Genomic DNA, 21,067 nt, shown 5'->3' with positions numbered 1-21,067 from the left:
CAATTAGGCTAATTGGGCCAGGCACCAATCATTGGTGCACTGGCCCTTTAAGTCTCAGAGAGCTGGCGCGCGCGCGCCCTAGAGAGCGGAGCCGCGCGCGCCAGCACATGACAGCCGGGGAGCGGGACGGGCAAGTGACTCGGGATGCGACTCGCGAGCGGGTGCGTCCCGCTATGCGAATCGCATCCCCGCCGGCAATGTCAGTGCAGCGCTCCCGGTTAGCGGGTCTGACCGGGGCGCTGCCGGGAGAGAGATGCCGTGAGCGCTCCGGGGAGGAGCAGGGACCCGGAGCGCTCGGCGTAACAGAACCCCCCCCCTTAGGTCTCCCCCTTTTTTTATCCGACAACTGCTTCACATGGGACGAGGACACCGGGAGTGATTGTAGGGTTTCCTCAAAGGCAGGCAGTACAGCAGGAGTGGGAATGGGGAGGGAGGGCAGAGGGTGAAGCTTGGCACGGGGCAGGGTGTCACCAGGATGGGGGCCATGAGGAGGCAAGGCACAGTCCTGATAAGCCTTGGGGAGACCAGGTGTAGGAGGAGGCACTGAGGCTTGCCTGACGGGACTGGGAGGGGAGGAGAGGCATTTCTTGTGGCAAGCAGAGCCCCAATTCTTGATCTCCCCGGTGGTCCAGTCAAGGGTGGGAGAATGAAGCTGGAGCCACGGCAGACCGAGGAGGACCTCAGAGGTGCAGTTGGGAAGGACGAAAAATTCAATCTTTTCGTGATGGGGTCCAATGCACATTAAGAGGGGTTTTGTGCGGTAACGCACGGTGCAATCCAATCTAACTCCGTTGACCGCGGAAATGTAGAGCGGCTTGACGAGACGGGTCACCGGGATGCAGAACTTATTCACCAAAGAATCCAGAATAAAATTCCCAGAGGCACCAGAGTCCAAGCAGGCCACGACTGAGAGGGAGGAGTTGGCATAAGGAGAAATCCGCACGGGCACCGTGAGACGTGGAGAAGCAGACTTCGTACCAAGAGACGCCACACCCACGTGAGCTGGGTGCGTGCGTGCGTTTCCTAGACGTGGAGGACGAATAGGGCAATCCACCAAGAAATGTTCGGTACTGGCACAGTACAGACAAAGATTTTCTTCCCTACGGCGATTCCTCTGCTCTGGTGAACACCAGTAGCCTCTTAGAACCGGTCCACCGGCATGGTCCACGCCAATCCCTCGCTGACACAGTGGATCCACAACCTGTAAGCCGAATCGTGACAGTAGATCCGGCCAGGGAGTGCAGGGGAAGTGAGGTATTATAGCCAGGGAGCAGGTGGAAGCCAATTGGGCTAATTGGCCAGGCACCAATCATTGGTGCACTGGCCCTTTAAGTCCCAGAGAGCTGGCGCGCGCCCTAGAGAGCGGAGCCGCGCACGCCAGCACATGACAGCCGGGGACCGGGACGGGCAAGTGACTCGGGATGCGAATCGCGAGCGGGCGCGTCCCGCTATGCGAATCGCATCCCCGCCGGCAATGTCAGTGCAGCGCTCCCGGTCAGCGGGTCTGACCGGGGCGCTGTCCGGGAGAGAGACGCCGTGAGCGCTCCGGGGAGGAGCAGGGACCCGGAGCGCTCGGCGTAACACTGCCCAAGACTTGTCAAAATCTTGCACAGGAAAAGTTGACAAATTGCCCATAGCAATTCCTTTTCAAAAATGAAAAAAGCAATCTGATTGGTTGCTTTGGAAATAAATCTACTAATAACCCCACTTCCTACGCTCATAACTGTTACAACCCTTACCATAGCCACTTCTTACCCTCAGCTAGATTTTATTCTGCTATCTTCTTATGCTGTGCTAGAACAATAAATTTAATTTTACACCATTCATTTTTGACAGTAACATATATTTATCTATATTTTAGGTGGAGAGTATGTGCACAGACCAGGAGGATCTGGAAAAGAAGATAAAGAGCCTTATATTCACAGACTCTGATCTTGTTGTGTCACCTATTATAGATAACCCAAAGGTAACTTATTTTAATATGTTTTACAAGACTTTTATATTAGAAGGTATTTGAGAAGCCAGTGTTGATGGCTGTTGAATGACTGAAATAGTTCAGATAATTAAGAAATACATATAATCAGTTACTTTGGTTTTTAGGGACAAGTAGTAGAATACTATATTTAAGTGTTCCTCCTGTTAAACGTTCCCATCCAATCAGACATTAGGCATGGACAGGTGCCAAGGCAACCACATGCAGCTAAGCAAATGATGTGCAGTGGTCATTTTCGAATTATTAGGACCCATACACAGTACACCCTGAACCTTATACTGATGCCTTGGCAACAGTACCACCCAATGTGCTTTAGCATCACGCTCAACGTCAGAACAAGCAGAAGAGCTAAGTAGGTGATTGAGGCTCAATTTGTGACCAGGTGGGCCGCTTGGGCATGGCGCCCGGGCTGTAATCACACCTATTCAGGCTCTAATCACTCATATCCAGACATGATTGACAGCCAAACTGTAAGCACTGACATTAGGACCTAACTGAGCTGCCCAATCATACCTAGATGGGTGGTATTAGAGCCGGAGTTGGTGTGACTACTTCAGCAAGCGGCACACCCTGTGACATTGTTAAAAGTTGTGTGCCATTTCATGTGTCCTACCATGCCTTGATATTAATCTCTCTTATGGCACAACTCATTGAGTGACAATTTAGTTATAGGTTTCCTGTAAAGATTGGATGCCTTTATCAGATTTCTAAAGGGTTTCTTTTTTCCTTTTTTCAAGATTATAAAGCCAACTCCAATAAGATTTGATGGGAAAACATTGGGCATTCCTGCACATTCAGGTAAGATGTTTTATGTTTTCTTCAATGCTTATTTTTCTTTGGTCAAAGAATTTTACAAATGTGTTTTTTTTTTGTTTTTGTTTTTTTTTGTTTTTTTATCCAGCACAAACTCCTTTTAACCCCTTCCCACAGAATAATTTATATAAAAGTCAGGTTATGCAACTAGTTCGCGCATCCTGACGTTTATATAAGTCATTTAGTTAACAGGCAGAAGTCGCGCTGTTACCATCGGGAGACAAGTTCTGCAAGTTCACACCCCAGGATCATCTGTGAATGGTCCTGGTCAGCGATCGCTGTGATCGGTCCCTGTGGACCAATCACAGTGTCTCAGCTGACTGGGGTGGGGGGGTGGAAGTTCAGATCCCCCACTCTGCCCGCTCCTAGAAGTCCAGGCAGAGCGGGGGAAAATGACCCCGAGAGCTACGGGGGGCCAAAGTGGCAGGGGGGCACATACCTGGGGACCGGCGGCAGGCAAGTGGAGGAGGCAGCGGCAGCGTCGGCATCAGAGATCGCTGTAAAGTGATCTTCACTGCTGCTTCTAGGAGTTTCAAAACTACAACTCCCAGCATGCCCAGACAGCGGCGAAACGTTAAAAAAATCATTGTGCGACAAAATTGAAGAAAAAACACCATTATGTAAATTTTGGGGGCTTCTGTTTCTACCCCGTACATTTTTCGGTAAAAATGACACTTTATCTATATTCTGTAGGTCCATACAATTAAAATGATACCCTACTTATAGAGGTTTGATTTTGTCATACTTTTGGAAAAATCATAACTACATGCATGAAAATTAATACATTTAAAATTGTCCTTTTCTGACCCCTATAACTTTTTTATTTTTCTGCCTATGGGGCGGTATGAAGGCTCATTTTTTGCGCCATGATCTGAAGTTTTAATCTGTACCATTTTGGTTTTGATCAGACTTTTTGATCGCTTTTTAATCATTTTTTTATGGTATGAAAAGTGACCAAAAATACGATATTTTGGACTTTGGAATTTTTTTGCGCATACACCATTGACCGTGTGGTTTAATTTACGAGATATTTTTATAGTTTGGACATTTACACACGTGGTGATACCATATATGTTTATTTTTATTATGGTTATATATTTTTTATATGGAATTTGTGAAAAGGGGGGTGATTTAAGCTTTTTATAAGGAAGGGGTTAATGTGTAAACTTTTTTTTTTACTTTTTTTTTTTTTTAGTCCCCTTAGGGGACTTTTAGGAGGAATCATTTGATTCCTCATACAGATCAATGGTATTACATACAATCCCATTGATCTGTGTGCTCTGTGCGATCCACCCCACTGGACCACCAGGGACTGGATACAGGCACCTTTAGACGCCGCTGTCAACTTTGACAGAGGCGATCTAAAGGGTTAACAGCCGCCCGCGGTGATCGCCGCATGTCTGCTATTAACGCCTGCGAGTATAGACGTCCATGGTCGTTATCGGGTTAAACGAAAAGTCGTCAAACACTTGTGGGATGTTAAGGCTCACTGTACCCCTTGTTACGTGCCTTGAGGTTTTTAGTTTCCAAAATAGTATGCCATGTGTTTTGTTTTTTGCTGTACTGGACATGCCCCCCAAAAACAATTTCAGCAAAATTTGTTTTCCAAAAGCCAAATGTGTCTCCTTCTTCTCTTCTGAGCTTTGCAGTGCACTAGCAGAGCACTTGACGTCCACATATGGGGTATTTCCATACTCAGAAAAAATGGGGTTACAAATTTTGGGGGCATTTTCTTCTATTACCTCTTGTAAAAATGGTAAATTTGGGGAAAAAATGCATTTGTGAGAAAAAAAATTTTTTTCCACTTACACATCCGAATTTAACGAAAAGTCGTCAAACACCTGTGGGGTGTTAAGTCTCACTATACCCCTTCTTACGTGCCTTGAAGGGTGAGGTTTCCAAAATAGTGTTCCAGGTGTTTTTTTTTGTTTTTTGCTTTTATGCAACTATAGGGGCTTCCTAAATGTGACATGCCCCCTAAAAACCATTTCAGCAAAATTCTCTCTCCAAAATCCCATTGTCACACCTTCGCTTCTGAGCCCTCTAGTGCACCCACAGAGCACTTTACGTTCACATATGAGGTATTTCCTTACTCGAGAGAAATTTGGTTACACTATTTGGGGGCATGTCCTCCTTTTACCCCTTGTAAAAATTTAAAAACTAGGTCTACAAGAACATGTTAGAGTAAAAAATGGAGATTTTGAATTTTCTCCTTCACTTTGCTACTATTCCTGTGAAACAACTAAAGGGTTAACAAACATTCTGAATATCATTCAGTTTTTATAATGGGATCATTTATTGGGTATTTCTAATATGAAGACTCCTCAAATCCACTTCAAAACTGAATTGGTCCCTGAAAATTTTGAAAATTTTGTGAAAAATTTGAAAATTGCTGCTGAACTTTGAAACCCTCTGATGTCTTTCAAAAGTAAAAATATGTCAACTTTATGATGCAAACATAAAGTAGACATATTGTATTTGTGAATCAATACATAATTTAATTGGAATGTCTATTTTCCTCACAAGCAGAGAGCTTCAAATAATTTTGCATGTTATATTGGAATTTCTAATTTTCCATGATATATTGGAATTTTTCACCAAGAAATGATGCAAGTATCGACAAAAATGTAGTGTCAAAAAGATATATTTATTGACAATAAGTAATAACACGGAGAAAACAGTACATCGGCAAATGTCGCAGCATTTGCAGTAAAGTAAATTCAAGAAATGTACATAATAAAACAACAAAGAACAGTTGTTCCCATAAATAGTATCGTAAACAGGTATAGGGGAGGGGGGGGAAGGGGGGTTGAAGGGGGGGGGGGGGGGGTAGAATCATCATGAAAGTACAGTTAGAGCCTGATAAGTCAACACATCAACAGTCAAACATCCGTCAAGCATAATGAAATCTCATGGTTAGAGAGTCAAATAGTGGGACATATCTGGGGCGTGAGATGAGGAAAGCCAGGGTTCCCAGGTTTTAGTAAATAGATCCATAGTGTCCGCCCTAAGGGCATTAAGTCTCTCTGAAATTAGAATTTGGTTGACCCTTGATATAACCATAGACACTGAAAGCGAAGGGGAACGCCATTTAAAAGCAACATGTATGCGTGCTGCCAGTAATATAAGTTGGGCCAGTTTAAAAGGTGCATATGGCAGCATAGAAGGCTTACTACCCAAAAGGCAGACCTCCGGGGAGAGGGGGAAAGGTCCACCGAGAACCGAGGATATGAGGTCCACAACAAGCAGCAACCAAAGGACAGGACCACCATGTATGCAACATTGAACCCGTCTCGGGGCAGCCCCAAAAGTAGCCTGGTGGGAAAGAAGGGTTATGAAAGAGTGGCATGGCAGGAGAATGGGGGGATTGAAGGTGAAATTTGAACCTAACAGAGCGCCAGAGAAGAATAGAGTAGCGGGAAAGGAGAGTAGACGGAGGTAGAAAAGAACAGATTGGACTGGACGACCACATAAGAGAGCGTAAGGTGTGGGGCGAAAGTAGAGCGTTTTCAAGAACTAGCTAGCCATCTAGGGCCCGAGGAACTAATATTACAGAGCAACAATTGAGCTATGCGTTCAGCCCTATAATATTTCATGAGGTTAGGGACTGAAAGACCCCTGACTCCCTTATGGAAATACATAATGTTGTGGGAGATTCTCGGGTGTGAGCCATTCCAAATAAATCTAAAAAGGTCAGCCTGGAGTGCCCTAATATCAGCCAGACGCACTGGGATAGGAAGGGTCCTAAAAAAGTAAAGACTGGGCAAGATCACCATCTTGACCGAATGTAGACGGCCCAACCAGGAAATATGGGGAAGGGTCCATCTTGCAAGATCAGCCCGAATATTTTTAAACAGTGGGGGGTAGATAAGCTTGTAAAGAGAGGAAAGATGAGTAGGAAGGGACATACCTACATAAGGAAGATGAGAAGAGGAGGGTTTAAGATCAAAATTGAGAAGGATCAGGTCTCATATCTCTGGGGGGGGGTATTGCAGAATAGCACCTCTGACTTACTCCTGTTAACCACCAGGCCCGAGAGGGCGGAAAAGTTGTCTAAGACTGAGAATAGATTAGGAAGGGATGTAAGAGGTTTAGTTAATGTAAGTAAGAGATCGTCGGCAAACAAATTAACTTTATAGACCGAATTAGCTATGGATATTCCTGAAATATTTGGGTTAGCTCGCAGGACACTCGCCAAGGGCTCTATAGCCAGGGCAAATAACGCTGGGGAGAGTGGGCAGCCCTGGCGAGTAACCCGCTCTATAACTATGAGAGATGGAGAAGGGGTTGGAAGTTTCAAATAGGCTCAGGGAGTGGAATAAAGACAGCGGAGGGCCTCTACGAATGGACCTGCGAAACCCATGAACTGAAGGACTCTAAACAGATAGGACCAAGAAACCGAGTCAAAGGCTTTCTCTATATCGAGACCAGGAAGTGTCAGGGGGGTGGAGGCCTAGTGTATAACATCCAACACTTTGCGGAGATTATCGGGTGCCTGACGTCCCGGAATGAACCCCACCTGGTCATTATGAATTAGTCCTGGGAGCAGGGAATTTAGTCTATGGGCCAAAATAGAGGTGGACAGTTTGGTGTCTAGATTAATGAGAGAGAGAGGACGATAATTAGAGGGGAGCAGGGGATCTTTATTGGGCTTGGGAATAACTACGATGGATGCTGTGAGGAATTCAGGGGGCATAGGGGAGCTGGACATTATATCGACAAAAATTTACCACTATGATAAAGTAGAATATGTTACCAAAAAACATTCTCTGAATCAAATTCATAAGTAAAAGCATCCCAGAGTTATTAATGCTTGAAGTGACAGTGGTCAGATGTGCAAGAAATGTTCGGATCCTTAACCCCTTAAGGACCAAGGGCGTACAGGTACGCCTTTGCTCCCTGGTACTTAAGGACCAACGGCGTACCTGTACGCCCGTGGGAATTTCGGTCCCTGCCGCTTGCCGGGCGGGGACCGGACAGGGGTGACTGCTGATATCTATCAGCAGGCACCTCGCGCAAATGCCCAGGGGGGTCATCAGACCCCCCCATGTCGGCGATCGCCGCAAATCGCAAGTGAATTCACACTTGCGATTTGCGGCTATTCCGGTTCATACGGGTCTATGGTGACCCAGAATATAACGCGTCTAGACGCGACCACGCATAGGAAATCAGGGGCGGGGGGCTTTACTTTCGGTTTCCCCGTTCTGCCCACCCACAATAGGCGGGGCAGAACGGGGAACCGACAGAGGACTGGCGCCGACGTCCACTTACCCCGTGGGCGAGGCTGCGGGCGACCATCGGTGAAGGAGATCTGAGTCCGGCGATGTCGTGCGGCTGGCTCCCTGGAACCGACGGAAGTCGGTAAGTTGCCTAGCAACATCTGGAGGGTACAGTTTGAGACCACTATACAGTGGTCTCTAAACTGTAACCCCCCAGATGTTGCAAAACTACAACTCCCAGCATGCCTAGACAGCTGTTAGGGCATGCAGGGATTTGTAGTTTTGCAACAGCTGGAGGTCCACAGTTTGGAGATCTCTAAATTGGAGCCCTCCAGATGTTGCAAAACTGCAAATCCCTGCATGCCCGAACAGCAAACATGTGTCTCGGCATGCTGGGAGTTGTAGTTGTGTACCTCCAGCTGTTGCATAACTGCATCTCCCAGCATGCCCTTCGGCGATCAGAACATGCTGGGAGTTGTAGTTTTGCAACAGCTGGAGGCACACTGGTTGGTAAATACTGAGTTAGGTAACAAAACCTAACTGAAGGTTTTCCAACCAGTGTGCCTCCAGCTGTTGCAAAAGTACAACTCCCAGCATTCACTGTCAGTACATGCTGGGAGTTGTAGTTTTGAAACAGCTGGAGGTTTGCCCCTCCTCCCACCCCCCCCATGTGAATGTACAGGGTACATTCACACGGGCAGGTTTACAGTAAGTTTCCTGCTTCAAGTATGAGCTGAGTCAAATTTTTTCGCCGCAGCGCATACTCCTAGCACTGTAAACCGTCGCCTGTGTGAATGAACCCTAAAAACACTACACTAACACAAAATAAAGGGTAAAACACAGCATATACACCCCCTTACACTGTTCCCCCCCCAATAAAAATGGAAAACGTATTGTACGGCAGTGTTTCCAAAACGGAGCCTCCAGCTGTTGCAAAACAACAACTACCAGCGTTTCTGGTCAGCCACTGACTGTCCAGGAATGCTGGGAGTTTAGCAACAGCTGGAGGCACCCTGTTTGGGAATCACTAGTGTACAATACCCCTATGTCCACCACTATGCAATCCCTAATTTAGTCCTCAAATGCGCATGGCACTCTCTCACTTCGGAGCCCTGTCGTATTTCAAGGAAACTGTTTTAGGGCCACATATAGGGTATCTCCGTACTCGGGAGAAATTACACTACAAATTTTGGGTGCTTTTTTCTCCTTTTACCCCTTATGAAAAAGAAAAGTTGGGGGCTACACCAGCCTGTTAGTGTAAAAAAAAAAAAAATTACACTAACATGCTGGTGTTGTCCTTTACTCATTATTTTCACAAGAGGTTAAAGGAAAAAAAAAGACCCCCAAAAGTTGTAACGCAATTTCTCCTGAGTACGGAAATACCCCATATGTGGGCGTAAAATGCTCGGCGGGGGCACAACAAGGCTCAGGAGTGAGAGCGCACTATGTACATTTGAGGCCTAAATTGGTGATTGGCACAGGGGTGGCTGATTTTACAGCGGTTCTGACATAAATGCAAAAAAATAAATACCCACATGTGACCCCATTTTGGAAACTACACCCCTCACGTAATGTAATAAGGCGTACAGTGAGCATTTATGCCCCACAGGGGTCTGACAGATTTTTGGAACAGTGGTCCGTGAAAATGGAAATTGTAATTTTTCATTTGCACAGCCCACTGTTCCAAAGATCTGTCAAACGCCAGTGGGGTGTAAATGCTCATTGCACCCCTTATTCAATTCTGTGAGGGGTGTAGTTTCCAAAATGGGGTCACATGTGGGGGTCCACTGTTCATGCACCACGGGGGGCTTTGTAAACGCACATGGCCCCTGACTTCCATTCCAAACAAATTGCTGCTGAACTTTGAAGCCCTCTGATGTCTTCCAAAAGTAAAAACATGGAATAAAGTATGGTATGAAGAAACAGGAAAAAAAACTTCTCGTCGGCGCTGCTCGGATGGTGCAATAATGTGGATGGTACCCAGAGTATTATGTAACAATATTTTATTGAAACACATACAATAGGGGGTACAGACAGGACAAGACGCGTTTCGGGAGTGAGCCCTCCCTTTCTCAATTGTGGACATATGCAGTCTGATGTGACAGGGGATGTGGTACATATAAATACATTTACAATCTGGCGCCAAAAACATTCCGGCACAGGTCAAAGGTTGAACATAAGAAAAGAGTGATGCTGCATATTCATTTCGAATAAAAATGGTCATATTTAAAAAACAATATAGAGAATATTGTGTTTGGTACTTGTAAAATATTGGAATTTGCTTTATTCATTGCAAATCCACTTTACATAGTCTAACAGTTACGTACTAGTCATGGTAGCCACGGACTCAGAACGAGGCTTGGGCTAGCTAGTGTTGATAGTGAGGCATGGTCACAATGGCCGTGGTTAAGGCTTGCCGCTGTTTGTCTATGTGCAAAGGGCGGCCAATTAGAGTATAGATACGCGATGACGTACTATACCGTCCTTACGGGTAAGTCGGGATTTGTACGTGCCGCTTATTTCAATGTAGAGTCGGCAACCAATCAGATTGTGAGATTGGGGTGACGTATTGTGTTGATGTTGAGAGCGCTTCTCTTTGTTTATATAGTCACGTGGTGCGTATTTCCAACCAATGGGAGATAAAGTTAGCCAGCTGTTCAGCCAATCAATGAGCTGAAGGGTGGTTGTATGGCGGTAAACATAGGTATTATGAATGTAAGAGACCATATGATTCAAGTCAATCATAGGTTTCTTAAGTGACGAGGGTGGGTGGTTGGACCAATCAGATCACTGCCTATCTGATAATGTAAAGTCTATGAAGAAAACTGCTGCGGGATGGAAGGTTTTTGATAGGTGGACGTTTGAACCAATGAGGGCGACTTCATATCCACTATAAGCAAACTTACCTGGAAAGAAAACTGCACATTTCTAACCATGGATATCACATCTCTTTACACTATCATCAAACACGATCTCTGTCTAACCGCAGTCTCATACTTTCTCGAACAAGACGTTACCATGCCTATACCTCAGCGGGAATTTCTCCTGAAAGCTATTCAATTTATCCTTGAACACAATTTTTTCAAATTTAACGGAAAAACATATCGACAGCACTGTGGGACTGCGATGGGGACCTGTTTCGCACCAAGTTTTGCAAATCTTTTCATGGGAGCGTTTGAGGAACAAATCCTGTACCAAGACCCCCTGTTTTGTAACTGTATCTCATACCAGAGGTATATAGACGATATCTTTATTGTCTGGGATAACACCATCACAAATCACAAGGATTTCATCACATCACTAAACAATAACACGTGGAACATTCAGTTCACCCACCACCAGTATGATAACAATGCAGAATTTCTAGACGTCATGGTGTCACACAATAAAGAAAAAAAGATCACCGCTAAAACCTTTTTCAAAACAGTAGATGGGAATAGTTATTTGGATTATTCTAGCTTCCACTATCAGAAATGGATCCAAAACATTCCATACGGCCAATTTAAGAGAATTCGGCGCAACTGCACATCGGACAAAGACTTTTTTACACAAAGTGAAATCTTGAACAAAAGATTTAAAGCAAAGGGATACCCTAGATCCCTGATTCAGAATAGCAAGCAAAAAGCTATGAAGACTGATCAGAACACTTGTCTTCAACCAAAATGTAAAAACTTTACCACCACAGAAAGTTTGGAGAAATCCTACGCCTACAACTTTCTTACTACATACTCAACAGACCACAAAAATATAAAGAAGATTTTGGAAAAACACTGGGCTACTCTTTTACTGGACCCTTTTCTGAAAGACATTATTCCTTCAAACCACAGGTGACCTTCAGAAAGAATAAGTCACTTAAAAACATACTGGCACCAAGCAAACTAAAATAACCTACAAAAACCACCTTTCTGAAAGAAGGACTAGAGGGTTCCTACAAATGTGGAACATCAGCATGCAAATGCTGTACAAGCATTACGCATCGCAAGAAATCCTTTACTTCGAACATCACAGGCGAAACTTTCCAAATTAAGACCATATTAACATGTAAATCATCCTTTGTTGTCTATCTACTGGAATGCACTTGCAAAAGCCAATATATAGGCCGAACAATCCAGTGTCTAAATGCCAGATTGAACTAACACCGGTTTAATGTGAAAACTGGGTACCAACTGCACAGCGTATCACGCCATGCCTCACTAATGCTCAACTGCGATTTTTCACATTTTTCTGTCACCCCGATCGAGCAGATACCAATCACCTGCCACCGACGTTATACTCAACTATGCAGGAGGGAGAACTACTGGATTTTTAAGCTAAAAACCCTTATCCCTCAGAGACTTAATGAATATATTGAAAATCCAACATAAATTATCAGGATATATTCACTCACCTTGCCGATGTCACCATTATGTCCATCCGCTCTTCTCTAGATGCTGGAGTGAATGGCTGAACAAACATCTACAACCCACCTACCAGGGATTCTTGATCATGCCCTGTATCTCCCAGTGGAAATGCACGATGAAGTAGGCGATTCTCTGATTGGCTAAAGCTTCAGGAATTCTGAATACACCGGCCCTCTACTGCTAATTCAAGATGGATTAGGCGACGCCCTCATTGGTTCAAACGTCCACCTATCAGAAACCTTCCATCCCGCAGCAGTTTTCTTCATAGACTTTACATTATCAGATAGGCAGTGATCTGATTGGTCCAACCACCCACCCTCGTCACTTAAGAAACCTATGATTGACTTGAATCATATGGTCTCTTACATTCATAATACCTATGTTTACCGCCATACAACCACCCTTCAGCTCATTGATTGGCTGAACAGCTGGCTAACTTTATCTCCCATTGGTTGGAAATACACACCACGTGACTATATAAACAAAGAGAAGCGCTCTCAACATCAACACAATACGTCACCCCAATCTCACAATCTGATTGGTTGCCGACTCTACATTGAAATAAGCGGCACGTACAAATCCCGACTTACCCGTAAGGACGGTATAGTACGTCATCGCGTATCTATACTCTAATTGGCCGCCCTTTGCACATAGACAAACAGCGGCAAGCCTTAACCACGGCCATTGTGACCATGCCTCACTATCAACACTAGCTAGCCCAAGCCTCGTTCTGAGTCCGTGGCTACCATGACTAGTACGTAACTGTTAGACTATGTAAAGTGGATTTGCAATGAATAAAGCAAATTCCAATATTTTACAAGTACCAAACACAATATTCTCTATATTGTTTTCTAAATATGACCATTTTTATTCGAAATGAATATGCAGCATCACTCTTTTCTTATGTTCAACCTTTGACCTGTGCCGGAATGTTTTTGGCGCCAGATTGTAAATGTATTTATATGTACCACATCCCCTGTCACAGCAGACTGCATATGTCCACAATTGAGAAAGGGAGGGCTCACTCCCGAAACGCGTCTTGTCCTGTCTGTACCCCCTATTGTATGTGTTTCAATAAAATATTGTTACATAATACTCTGGGTACCATCCACATTATTGCACCATCCGAGCAGCGCCGACGAGAAGGGTTTTTTCCTGTTTCTTCATACCGTACTTTGTTCCAAGACTTCTGCTGATCCCTGCGAGGACATCGGCCGCAACCCGCAGGCTGCAGCTACGGACTACCGCTCACTACCCCAACACGGAGGGGTTACATGCATGAACCCAAGGTTCAATTAAGGTGAGCATACTAAATCCTTCGCTTTAACACATATCATCGGAATTACATGAGGCGCCGTCCTCCTTTTTTTGCTTTTCTATTTTAAAAGTAAAAACATGTCAACTTTATGATGCCAACATAAAGTAAGACATATTGTATATGTGAATCAAACTATTATTTATTTAGAATGTTTATTTTCCTTACAAGCAGAGAGCTTCAAAGTTAGAAAAATGCAAAATTTTCAATTTTTTCATCAAATTTTGGAATTTTTCACCAAGAAATGATGCAAGTATCGACAAAATTTTACCAATAACATAAATTAGAATATGTCACGAAAAAACAATCTCTGAATCAGAATGATAGGTAAAAGAATCCCAGAGTTATTTATGCTTAAAGTGAAAGTGGTCAGATGTGCAAAAAACGCTCCTGTCCTACAGTGAAAATTGGCCTGGTCCTGCCTGTCTGATTGACAGGCAGGGAGTGAGCGCAGGCTGAATGGATAAGGACTGATTGTCTGGCCAGCATCGGTCCAAATTCAAGCGTGACATCACGCCAGCCTGCAGCCAGCCACTAGGAGGGAGACCCCTAGTGGCCGGTTTTCAAAATTAAAATTATTTTAATGATAAAAAATAAAAAAATTAACGGATCGTCTGACGAAGTGCGGAAGCACGATACGGCTGTGACCAGTCAGCCGGATTCCCCGGGGTCCTTGTCTCCCTGCACCTGCATGTTTTACTGCACGCCTAAGAAATAAAGAAGTTGTCGCTAGCTGTTTGTGGTGAGTGCCGCTTATTTTCCATGCTCTCTCAAATGTTTGATTCATGACTCTGTCCTGGCTGAGCACCCCACAAGCAGCGACATACATACACACCTGTTCCATCAAGAGCGAATATCAGGCTGCATGGTTGGCTGTGCCGAACGCTGTTTCTTACTACAAGCATATATTAGAGATATGTTGTAGTACATAAGTACTACAACATATAAAAAAAAAAAAGTTTGGTGACAGTGCCCATTTAAGGGGTTAATTTCCATGTGTAAAATTTGCATGAAGCTTGCTATTCTATACAGTTCAAAGAGTTCATTTCTTTTTCTTTACCATTACTTTGTACTCAATCATACAGATACCCTGTAGTGTATACACGCTGGTAAGTTTTACGGACAAGTTTTAGGGTAATATAAAAGTGCCCATACCTGCTGCCATCTTGTTTGGGGAACTGTCTAAGTTGAATGGTGGCCTTCCAACTCTCAACCCACAGATCATGACAGTGGAGAGAAGAGTTGGGTGCGTTGGATTTTTCACCAACCAACTCTGTTATTGAAAATGTACAACCAGCTTAAAACCCCTTTTTATTTATTTATATATATATATATATATATATATCCCCCCACGTTTGTAGGCAGCTCCCCCCACGTTTGTAGGCAGCTCCCCCCACGTTTGTAGGCAGCTCCCCCCACATTAGATTGGCAGCTTCCAGCCATATACAGTGTATGGCTGCAGGCTGTATGTCTGTACTGGTCTGCCCCCACAGTGTTCCGATCACCGCTCCTCCGGCCCGGGTCACCATCTACTGCTATGGCCTATGGACCATAGCAGTAGTTGCCGGGACCGGGGAGCTGTGACCGGATCACTTAAGATAGCACGGCTGGTCACTCACCAGGCCCCGGTCGGCGCGCGTCTTCCTGCGGTCCTCCTGGTCCTGCGCTCCTCTGCCTCTATGGTTGTAGGCACGTGACGTCACTGACGTCCCGTGCATACAACCATAGAGACGGAGGACCGGACCACAGGAGGACCGAAGGAGGATCGCAGGAGGACGCCGGGGAATGGTAAGTGACCGGCGGACATCCTTATGTCCCGAAAAGATTTTTCGGGACACAGGGATGTCCGGCATAGGAATACCTATGATTATCTGCCCGGGCCGGCTCCCGTGTGTGGCTGCAGGCGGGGGCCGGCCAGAGCAAGTAAAAACTAATACTGTATACTAAAAACCAGGGGGCCTCCAGCTGTTGTAAAACTATAACTCCCAGCATGCCCGGACAGCCTTTGCCGTGCTGGTAGTTGTAATTTCACAACAGCTGGAGGCACCCTGGTTTTTAGTATACAGTATTAGTTTTTACTTGCTCTGGCCGGCCCCCGCCAGCAGCCACACATGGGAGCCGGCCTGGGCAGATAATCAGAAGTTTTCCCTTCCCGGACCTCAATACTTGGCGTATAAGACGACCCCCGACTTTTCAGAAGAAAATTTGGGGTTAAAAAGTCATCATATACGCCGGGATATACAGTAAATCCCAAAATAAATCAACCAAATGACAACATAATACTATTCATTAGCCTGCCACATCTTCAAATACAATGCTACTGAGTATAAAGCTGGCATAATTGGTCATAAGTCGGTGCTCTCACCAAGGAAGATGTAATGTACAGTATATTAGAAATGACTACATCAAGCACATATATACCAAACGCGTTTCTGTACATGTGTAAATAACCATCATCCACATGAACTTCCTCAGGGGTCTCTTCAAGGGATAAGTGCAGAAAAACATAGGGAGCACTATAACAGCAAAGCCGCAATGAACCATTAAGGTAACATGTTAGGTGAAAACGCCTAAGATAAAGTGGTCACCCAGAATCCAAGTATACATCACTGTTAACAGTCTCATAAATAATCGGTATAGTAAGCCAGCGTATTCAAATCCCTGGTCACATTCCATATTTGTAGATAACTGGAATGGCCAGTCACCTGTAAAGACACAGACAATACTGGGAATTGGAGCTAAAAACTTACCCCATAGTCCAGTTATAAAGTTGTTAAATGACCAGAAATGAATACTCACAATAGACCCCAGGATAAAAGACCACGATACCTTTGCCTACAAATATAATGAACACTGATATAGAGACAGGCTAATGACCCCCAGTGATAACTAACTTTCAATAGCGGCCTGTACTTACTGGCTACTAGGTAAGCGTAATGTATCCACACCGACCCTGCAGTGGCAGAGCTCCCGGAGGTAACCGGGTAAGACCTTCCGGGAGCTCTGCCACTGCAGAGTCGGCGTGGATTCATAATGCTTACCTTTTTTCTGCACTTATCCCTTGAAGATTCCCCTGAGGAAGTTTATGTGGTTGATGGTTATTTACACATGTACAGAAACGCTTTGGGAAGGGGATATACATGTGGGGATATATATGTGCTTAATGTAGTAATTTTTAATATACGTTACGTCTTCCTTGGTGAGAGCGATTATGCCAGCTTTATACTCAGGAGCATTGTATTTAAAGATGTGGCAGGCTAATGAGCTAAACTTCCTGTATCAGTATTATATTGTCATATGGTTGATTTATTTTGGGATTCACCTTTTATGCGTGTTGTGGTGCATTTCCACATTCTATTAAAAGTTAAGTTTTAGACTGCACCTCAGGCATTTTCTACCAACTTATTTAGTTTTACCCTATATATGCTACGTTTGCTTTGTTATGTAAATGCCTGTTAATGATATCCTTTATGAATTATTTACTGCTGCCTAAGTTATGGCTTTTGTCGAACCTGTGTGAGAAGTCCTACCAACCAGTGTTGACATGAGCTCTACAAACGGCTCTAGGGTTGTAATTTTTTTTCACGCTAGCCTCACATATTAGATAACTGTTGGCCAAAGGCACATTCAGCCAACAGGTAGTCTCTTCCCCCCCCCCCCCCCCCCATAAATAAGTGCTCGTATCTGCAGAGTATATATACATGTGTATTTCAATGAGAAAAGGAAAGACTTCTTGTGCAAGTAATCAAGGACAAGCGTCATTGAATTCCAATGTGACTGATAATTGATTCCCTGATCATCTACCATTGCAGGTTTGTTATTGTTCCCATATCCTAGAGCCTCAGTTGATCTTGCGGAAATTGCCAGGTTTGGCTGGTTGTGATATAATGTTTATGGCCAGCTTAACTGTATTCCTTAGCTGTTCAGTTTCATAATGGTGTAGTAGTATTGTGCAACAACCTATTTAAAGGAGAAGTCCAGAATAGGAAAATTGTACTCCATAGTGCCAGCAGTAAAAAGAAAAAATAAAGAGGTACATACCTTAATTCACTCCCTCTGTGCCTCCGGTAACCCGCTCCGGTCTTCGCCGCGATCCTCTTCCTGGTTGCCGGTGGTTGGCGAGTCATACTGCGCTCAACCAATCACCGGCCGTAGCGAAGTCCGGGGGAGCGAAGGAAGGTATGTACCTCTTTATTTTTTTACTGCTGGCAGTATGGAGTATATTTTTCCTATTCAGGAGTACTCTTTAACCTCTACAAGCAATTCTTCTTATAATAGGTGTGGCCAATGTAATAAAATAGTGTTTCTTAGAATATGTATGTATTTTGCGGGCACAAAATATGTCTTCAAAACTTCCAACCAAAACCAACTTGCTAATTTAGTTACTGTAAGACTGTGGCCATATGAAGGAAGAAACCTTATGCTTTCGACAGGTAACATGAAGTGTAGGTAACCTACCAAGGAAGCACTTTAAAATACCTTTTAAATAGTGTTACTGTTGTTGTTTTTTTAAATTGACTATTCCCAATAATATTTTTGTTGATGTGATATCTATTCTGTTCAGCATTTGCCTGTAGTCCTTATGGCTACATAACAATAAACTACCCACATATAACTGTATTTGTCATCTCTGTGTGGAATGCAGATACAGATAAGCATTAAGAAATGTATCCTACATGTGGAACTCAAAGCAAAAAAGAAAAAAAAATGTCTTCTATCTTGAGTAAAAACAGTAAGAAACTTTCAAGGTCATAAATGAAAGTAAAATTACGAAGATGGTGTCTTTATTTTAATATAGGAAACTACATTACAGATAAATGATAGGAAATGCTCGCATCAGTCTATTATTCAAATATTGAATGAACAAAGAAATAGCATAATACACCTGAAATGATAGCAAAATGCATTGTACCGCACTAGCAAAATGTTTTTAATGCTAGGATGAAATTCTTTACTTGCAGTAAAATGCACTTTAAAATAAGACAATTTTCAGCTCGCTATATATCGTGTACAGCACTATTTGTCTTTGATTACTGAATGAGCAATGACTCTTTTCATTGTTTACTGCCAACATCTCCTGTCTTCTACTTCAATTTATGCTTTATAGGTCGCCCATGACAGACCATCCCTTGGACCTAATAGCGACTGGAAACATGTTAAAAGTCACCCCCCTCCCCCCCCAGCACCACCTCAGTGTTTTCCTGTTCCTACTAGGTCCAGGAGAGTGGTCTCACCTGGGGTCTCGGGACTTCTTTTATCTGGAATGTCCCTTCCCCTTGTGGCTGGTAGGGTCTCTGGACATCCATTCTATCCACCATATGATTTTGGTGAACTGAGCTTCAGGGTTTAATAGGTTCCTATATCGGGTCCCGGAGGCGTCTGCTCACTAGTCAGCAGAAGCCCCAACCACCTTGAATGGCATCAGATCTGCTGAGAAGACAGTCTGCTAGCTACTTTCTGCTGGTTTCAGGCGCTTCTGCAAGACTGTGGATACACTTGCAGGGATCTGGTGCTGGGTGGACAAGATGTCACAGGAGCAACAAACTTTAAATCCTGAAACAGATTTATGGTGAGAAACAGCATTTATCTTGCTCTTCCTTTTGCTGTGTGCTGTGGGGGACTCCTAAGCTTTCTCCTGCTCTGTATCTGCGGAGCAGCTTGTTACTCATCCCCCAGTAAGTATCTAAACCCAAAAGTTCACTTACTTCCTCAGAATCAGTTGTTAAATAACCTGATAACAGACTCAGAAGCTGAGGAATTTGCTTTTCTCTCTGACATATAGCGGTCTGAGCAGTCGAACTGTTTTCAGGGCCTTTTAAGAAAGTGGATTCATAGAGTAGTAGTAGTAGTAGAAATGTTTCTTGTGGAAAAAGACACGGACACAGACTATTGAGAGCATTTGGAAGCATCATAGGGATAGAAGAGAAACATAGACACAAACAGATCAGTTTATTGAGGTTAAATTAAATCTTATACTTCAATAGACCACCCTCAGCTGGCATAAATTTCCCATTATACTAAATTATAAATAAATATTAGAAAACTACATACTTGTTTAAAAACTTGTGGCGCTATACCTCCCTTGCAACATTCTATATCTGTATTCAGGGCAAAAGACACTAAGTATGAATGCAGTACATGCTCAGCTGGATACAGGGTATTCTCCACACGATTAAAACTTAGCCCCCTTAACATGTTTCACCACATAGCTGTGACTTTCTCAAGAGGCAGCGTACTGCCAAAGCTTTTGACATTATCTAGTGGAATTACTTGTGAAAGATTATGAACCATATGAGATTTGGTCAATATTTTATGAAATTTATCTGCCTCCTGTATTGGGATCCGGTGGCCAGAGTGAGTGTTAATGGGCGACTTTCTAATATATTTTCTCTTCAGCTTGGTACCAGTCAGGGGTGTCCTCTGCCCTCGTTGCTTACCCTTCCTTGGTGGGGTTTAAGTATCGTGGGTTGAAGGAAAGAGTGGCACTTCATGCGGACAACATGCTGCTCTTCCTAGGAGACACAATTAGTACATTTGGGCCCAGTGATACATCTTATTACTGATTTTGGTTCTTACTTTGGCTTGCTTATCAATTGGAACAAATCAGCTGTTATGCCCCTTGACCCGCTTCCTCCCTTACCGCAGATGCCAGCGTTCCAGATACAAATATGTTAACCCAGCAGTTCAGGGGTATATTTCCTGTAACCTTTTGCTCTTGCTAGATGAGAGTGCTCAGAAAGTGTATGTTAGGTGTAAGTTGCCTTTGTCGGTGGTGGGGTGGGCTAACCTAACTTAAAATGATGTTCATGCCAGAGCTTTTATACGTCTTGAAAAATTCCCCTGTCGGGGTTGTAGAGTGTGTGTGTGTGTGTGTGTGTGTGTGTGTGGGGTGGAGGGAGTGGTAAGATGCCTTAGTCACTGCTTCCCTAACCATGTAATCTGCTCTGCTCTCTAAAGGCAACTCCTTCTGCAGCTCACACAGGAAACAAAAGAAGGTGCTGACGTTCTTTTTAGTTTTCTGCACCTCTAAGCTCCCTACACAAATTAGGAAGTACCTAGATTTTCAATTCTATTCTATTTGTGCTCAGGGCTTTCATTTGTGCATGTGGTTGCAAGAGTTGACTACTGATTTATACATGGACACATATTGACTTACCAAGAGGTTAGAGTTCTTCCATACCTGAGATTGTACCTTACAGACAGACCTAAACCTATACCATTGAGAATGACTAACTCAGCGGTTGAATTGTGCCCATAACCGCGTATGAGGGCACGCCTGAAGAGGGCATGCCCTATGATGAGTTGATAAGAATAAGGGAGGATTGGG

At 43.9% G+C, this 21,067-nt stretch overlaps 1 protein-coding gene across 9 annotated transcripts in view; it reads left to right on the top strand.

Annotated features, from left to right (window-relative positions):
• Positions 1 to 21,067, top strand: part of ULK4 (unc-51 like kinase 4) — an 819,452-nt gene that overhangs the window by 81,303 nt on the left and 717,082 nt on the right. For 8 of the 9 annotated variants that reach the window (XM_056520600.1, XM_056520601.1, XM_056520598.1 and 5 more), the window contains 2 exons: positions 1,862 to 1,966; positions 2,731 to 2,791. In XM_056520600.1, coding sequence (XP_056376575.1) covers positions 1,862 to 1,966; positions 2,731 to 2,791 — 166 coding nt within the window. The remainder of the gene's footprint in view (positions 1 to 1,861; positions 1,967 to 2,730; positions 2,792 to 21,067) is intronic. The other variant, XM_056520599.1, reaches the window with a different exon arrangement.

The sequence above is a fragment of the Hyla sarda genome, chromosome 5, assembly GCF_029499605.1.
Source record: "Hyla sarda isolate aHylSar1 chromosome 5, aHylSar1.hap1, whole genome shotgun sequence".
NCBI lineage: Eukaryota > Metazoa > Chordata > Amphibia > Anura > Hylidae > Hyla > Hyla sarda.
This window is presented reverse-complemented; position numbering and strand designations above follow the sequence as displayed.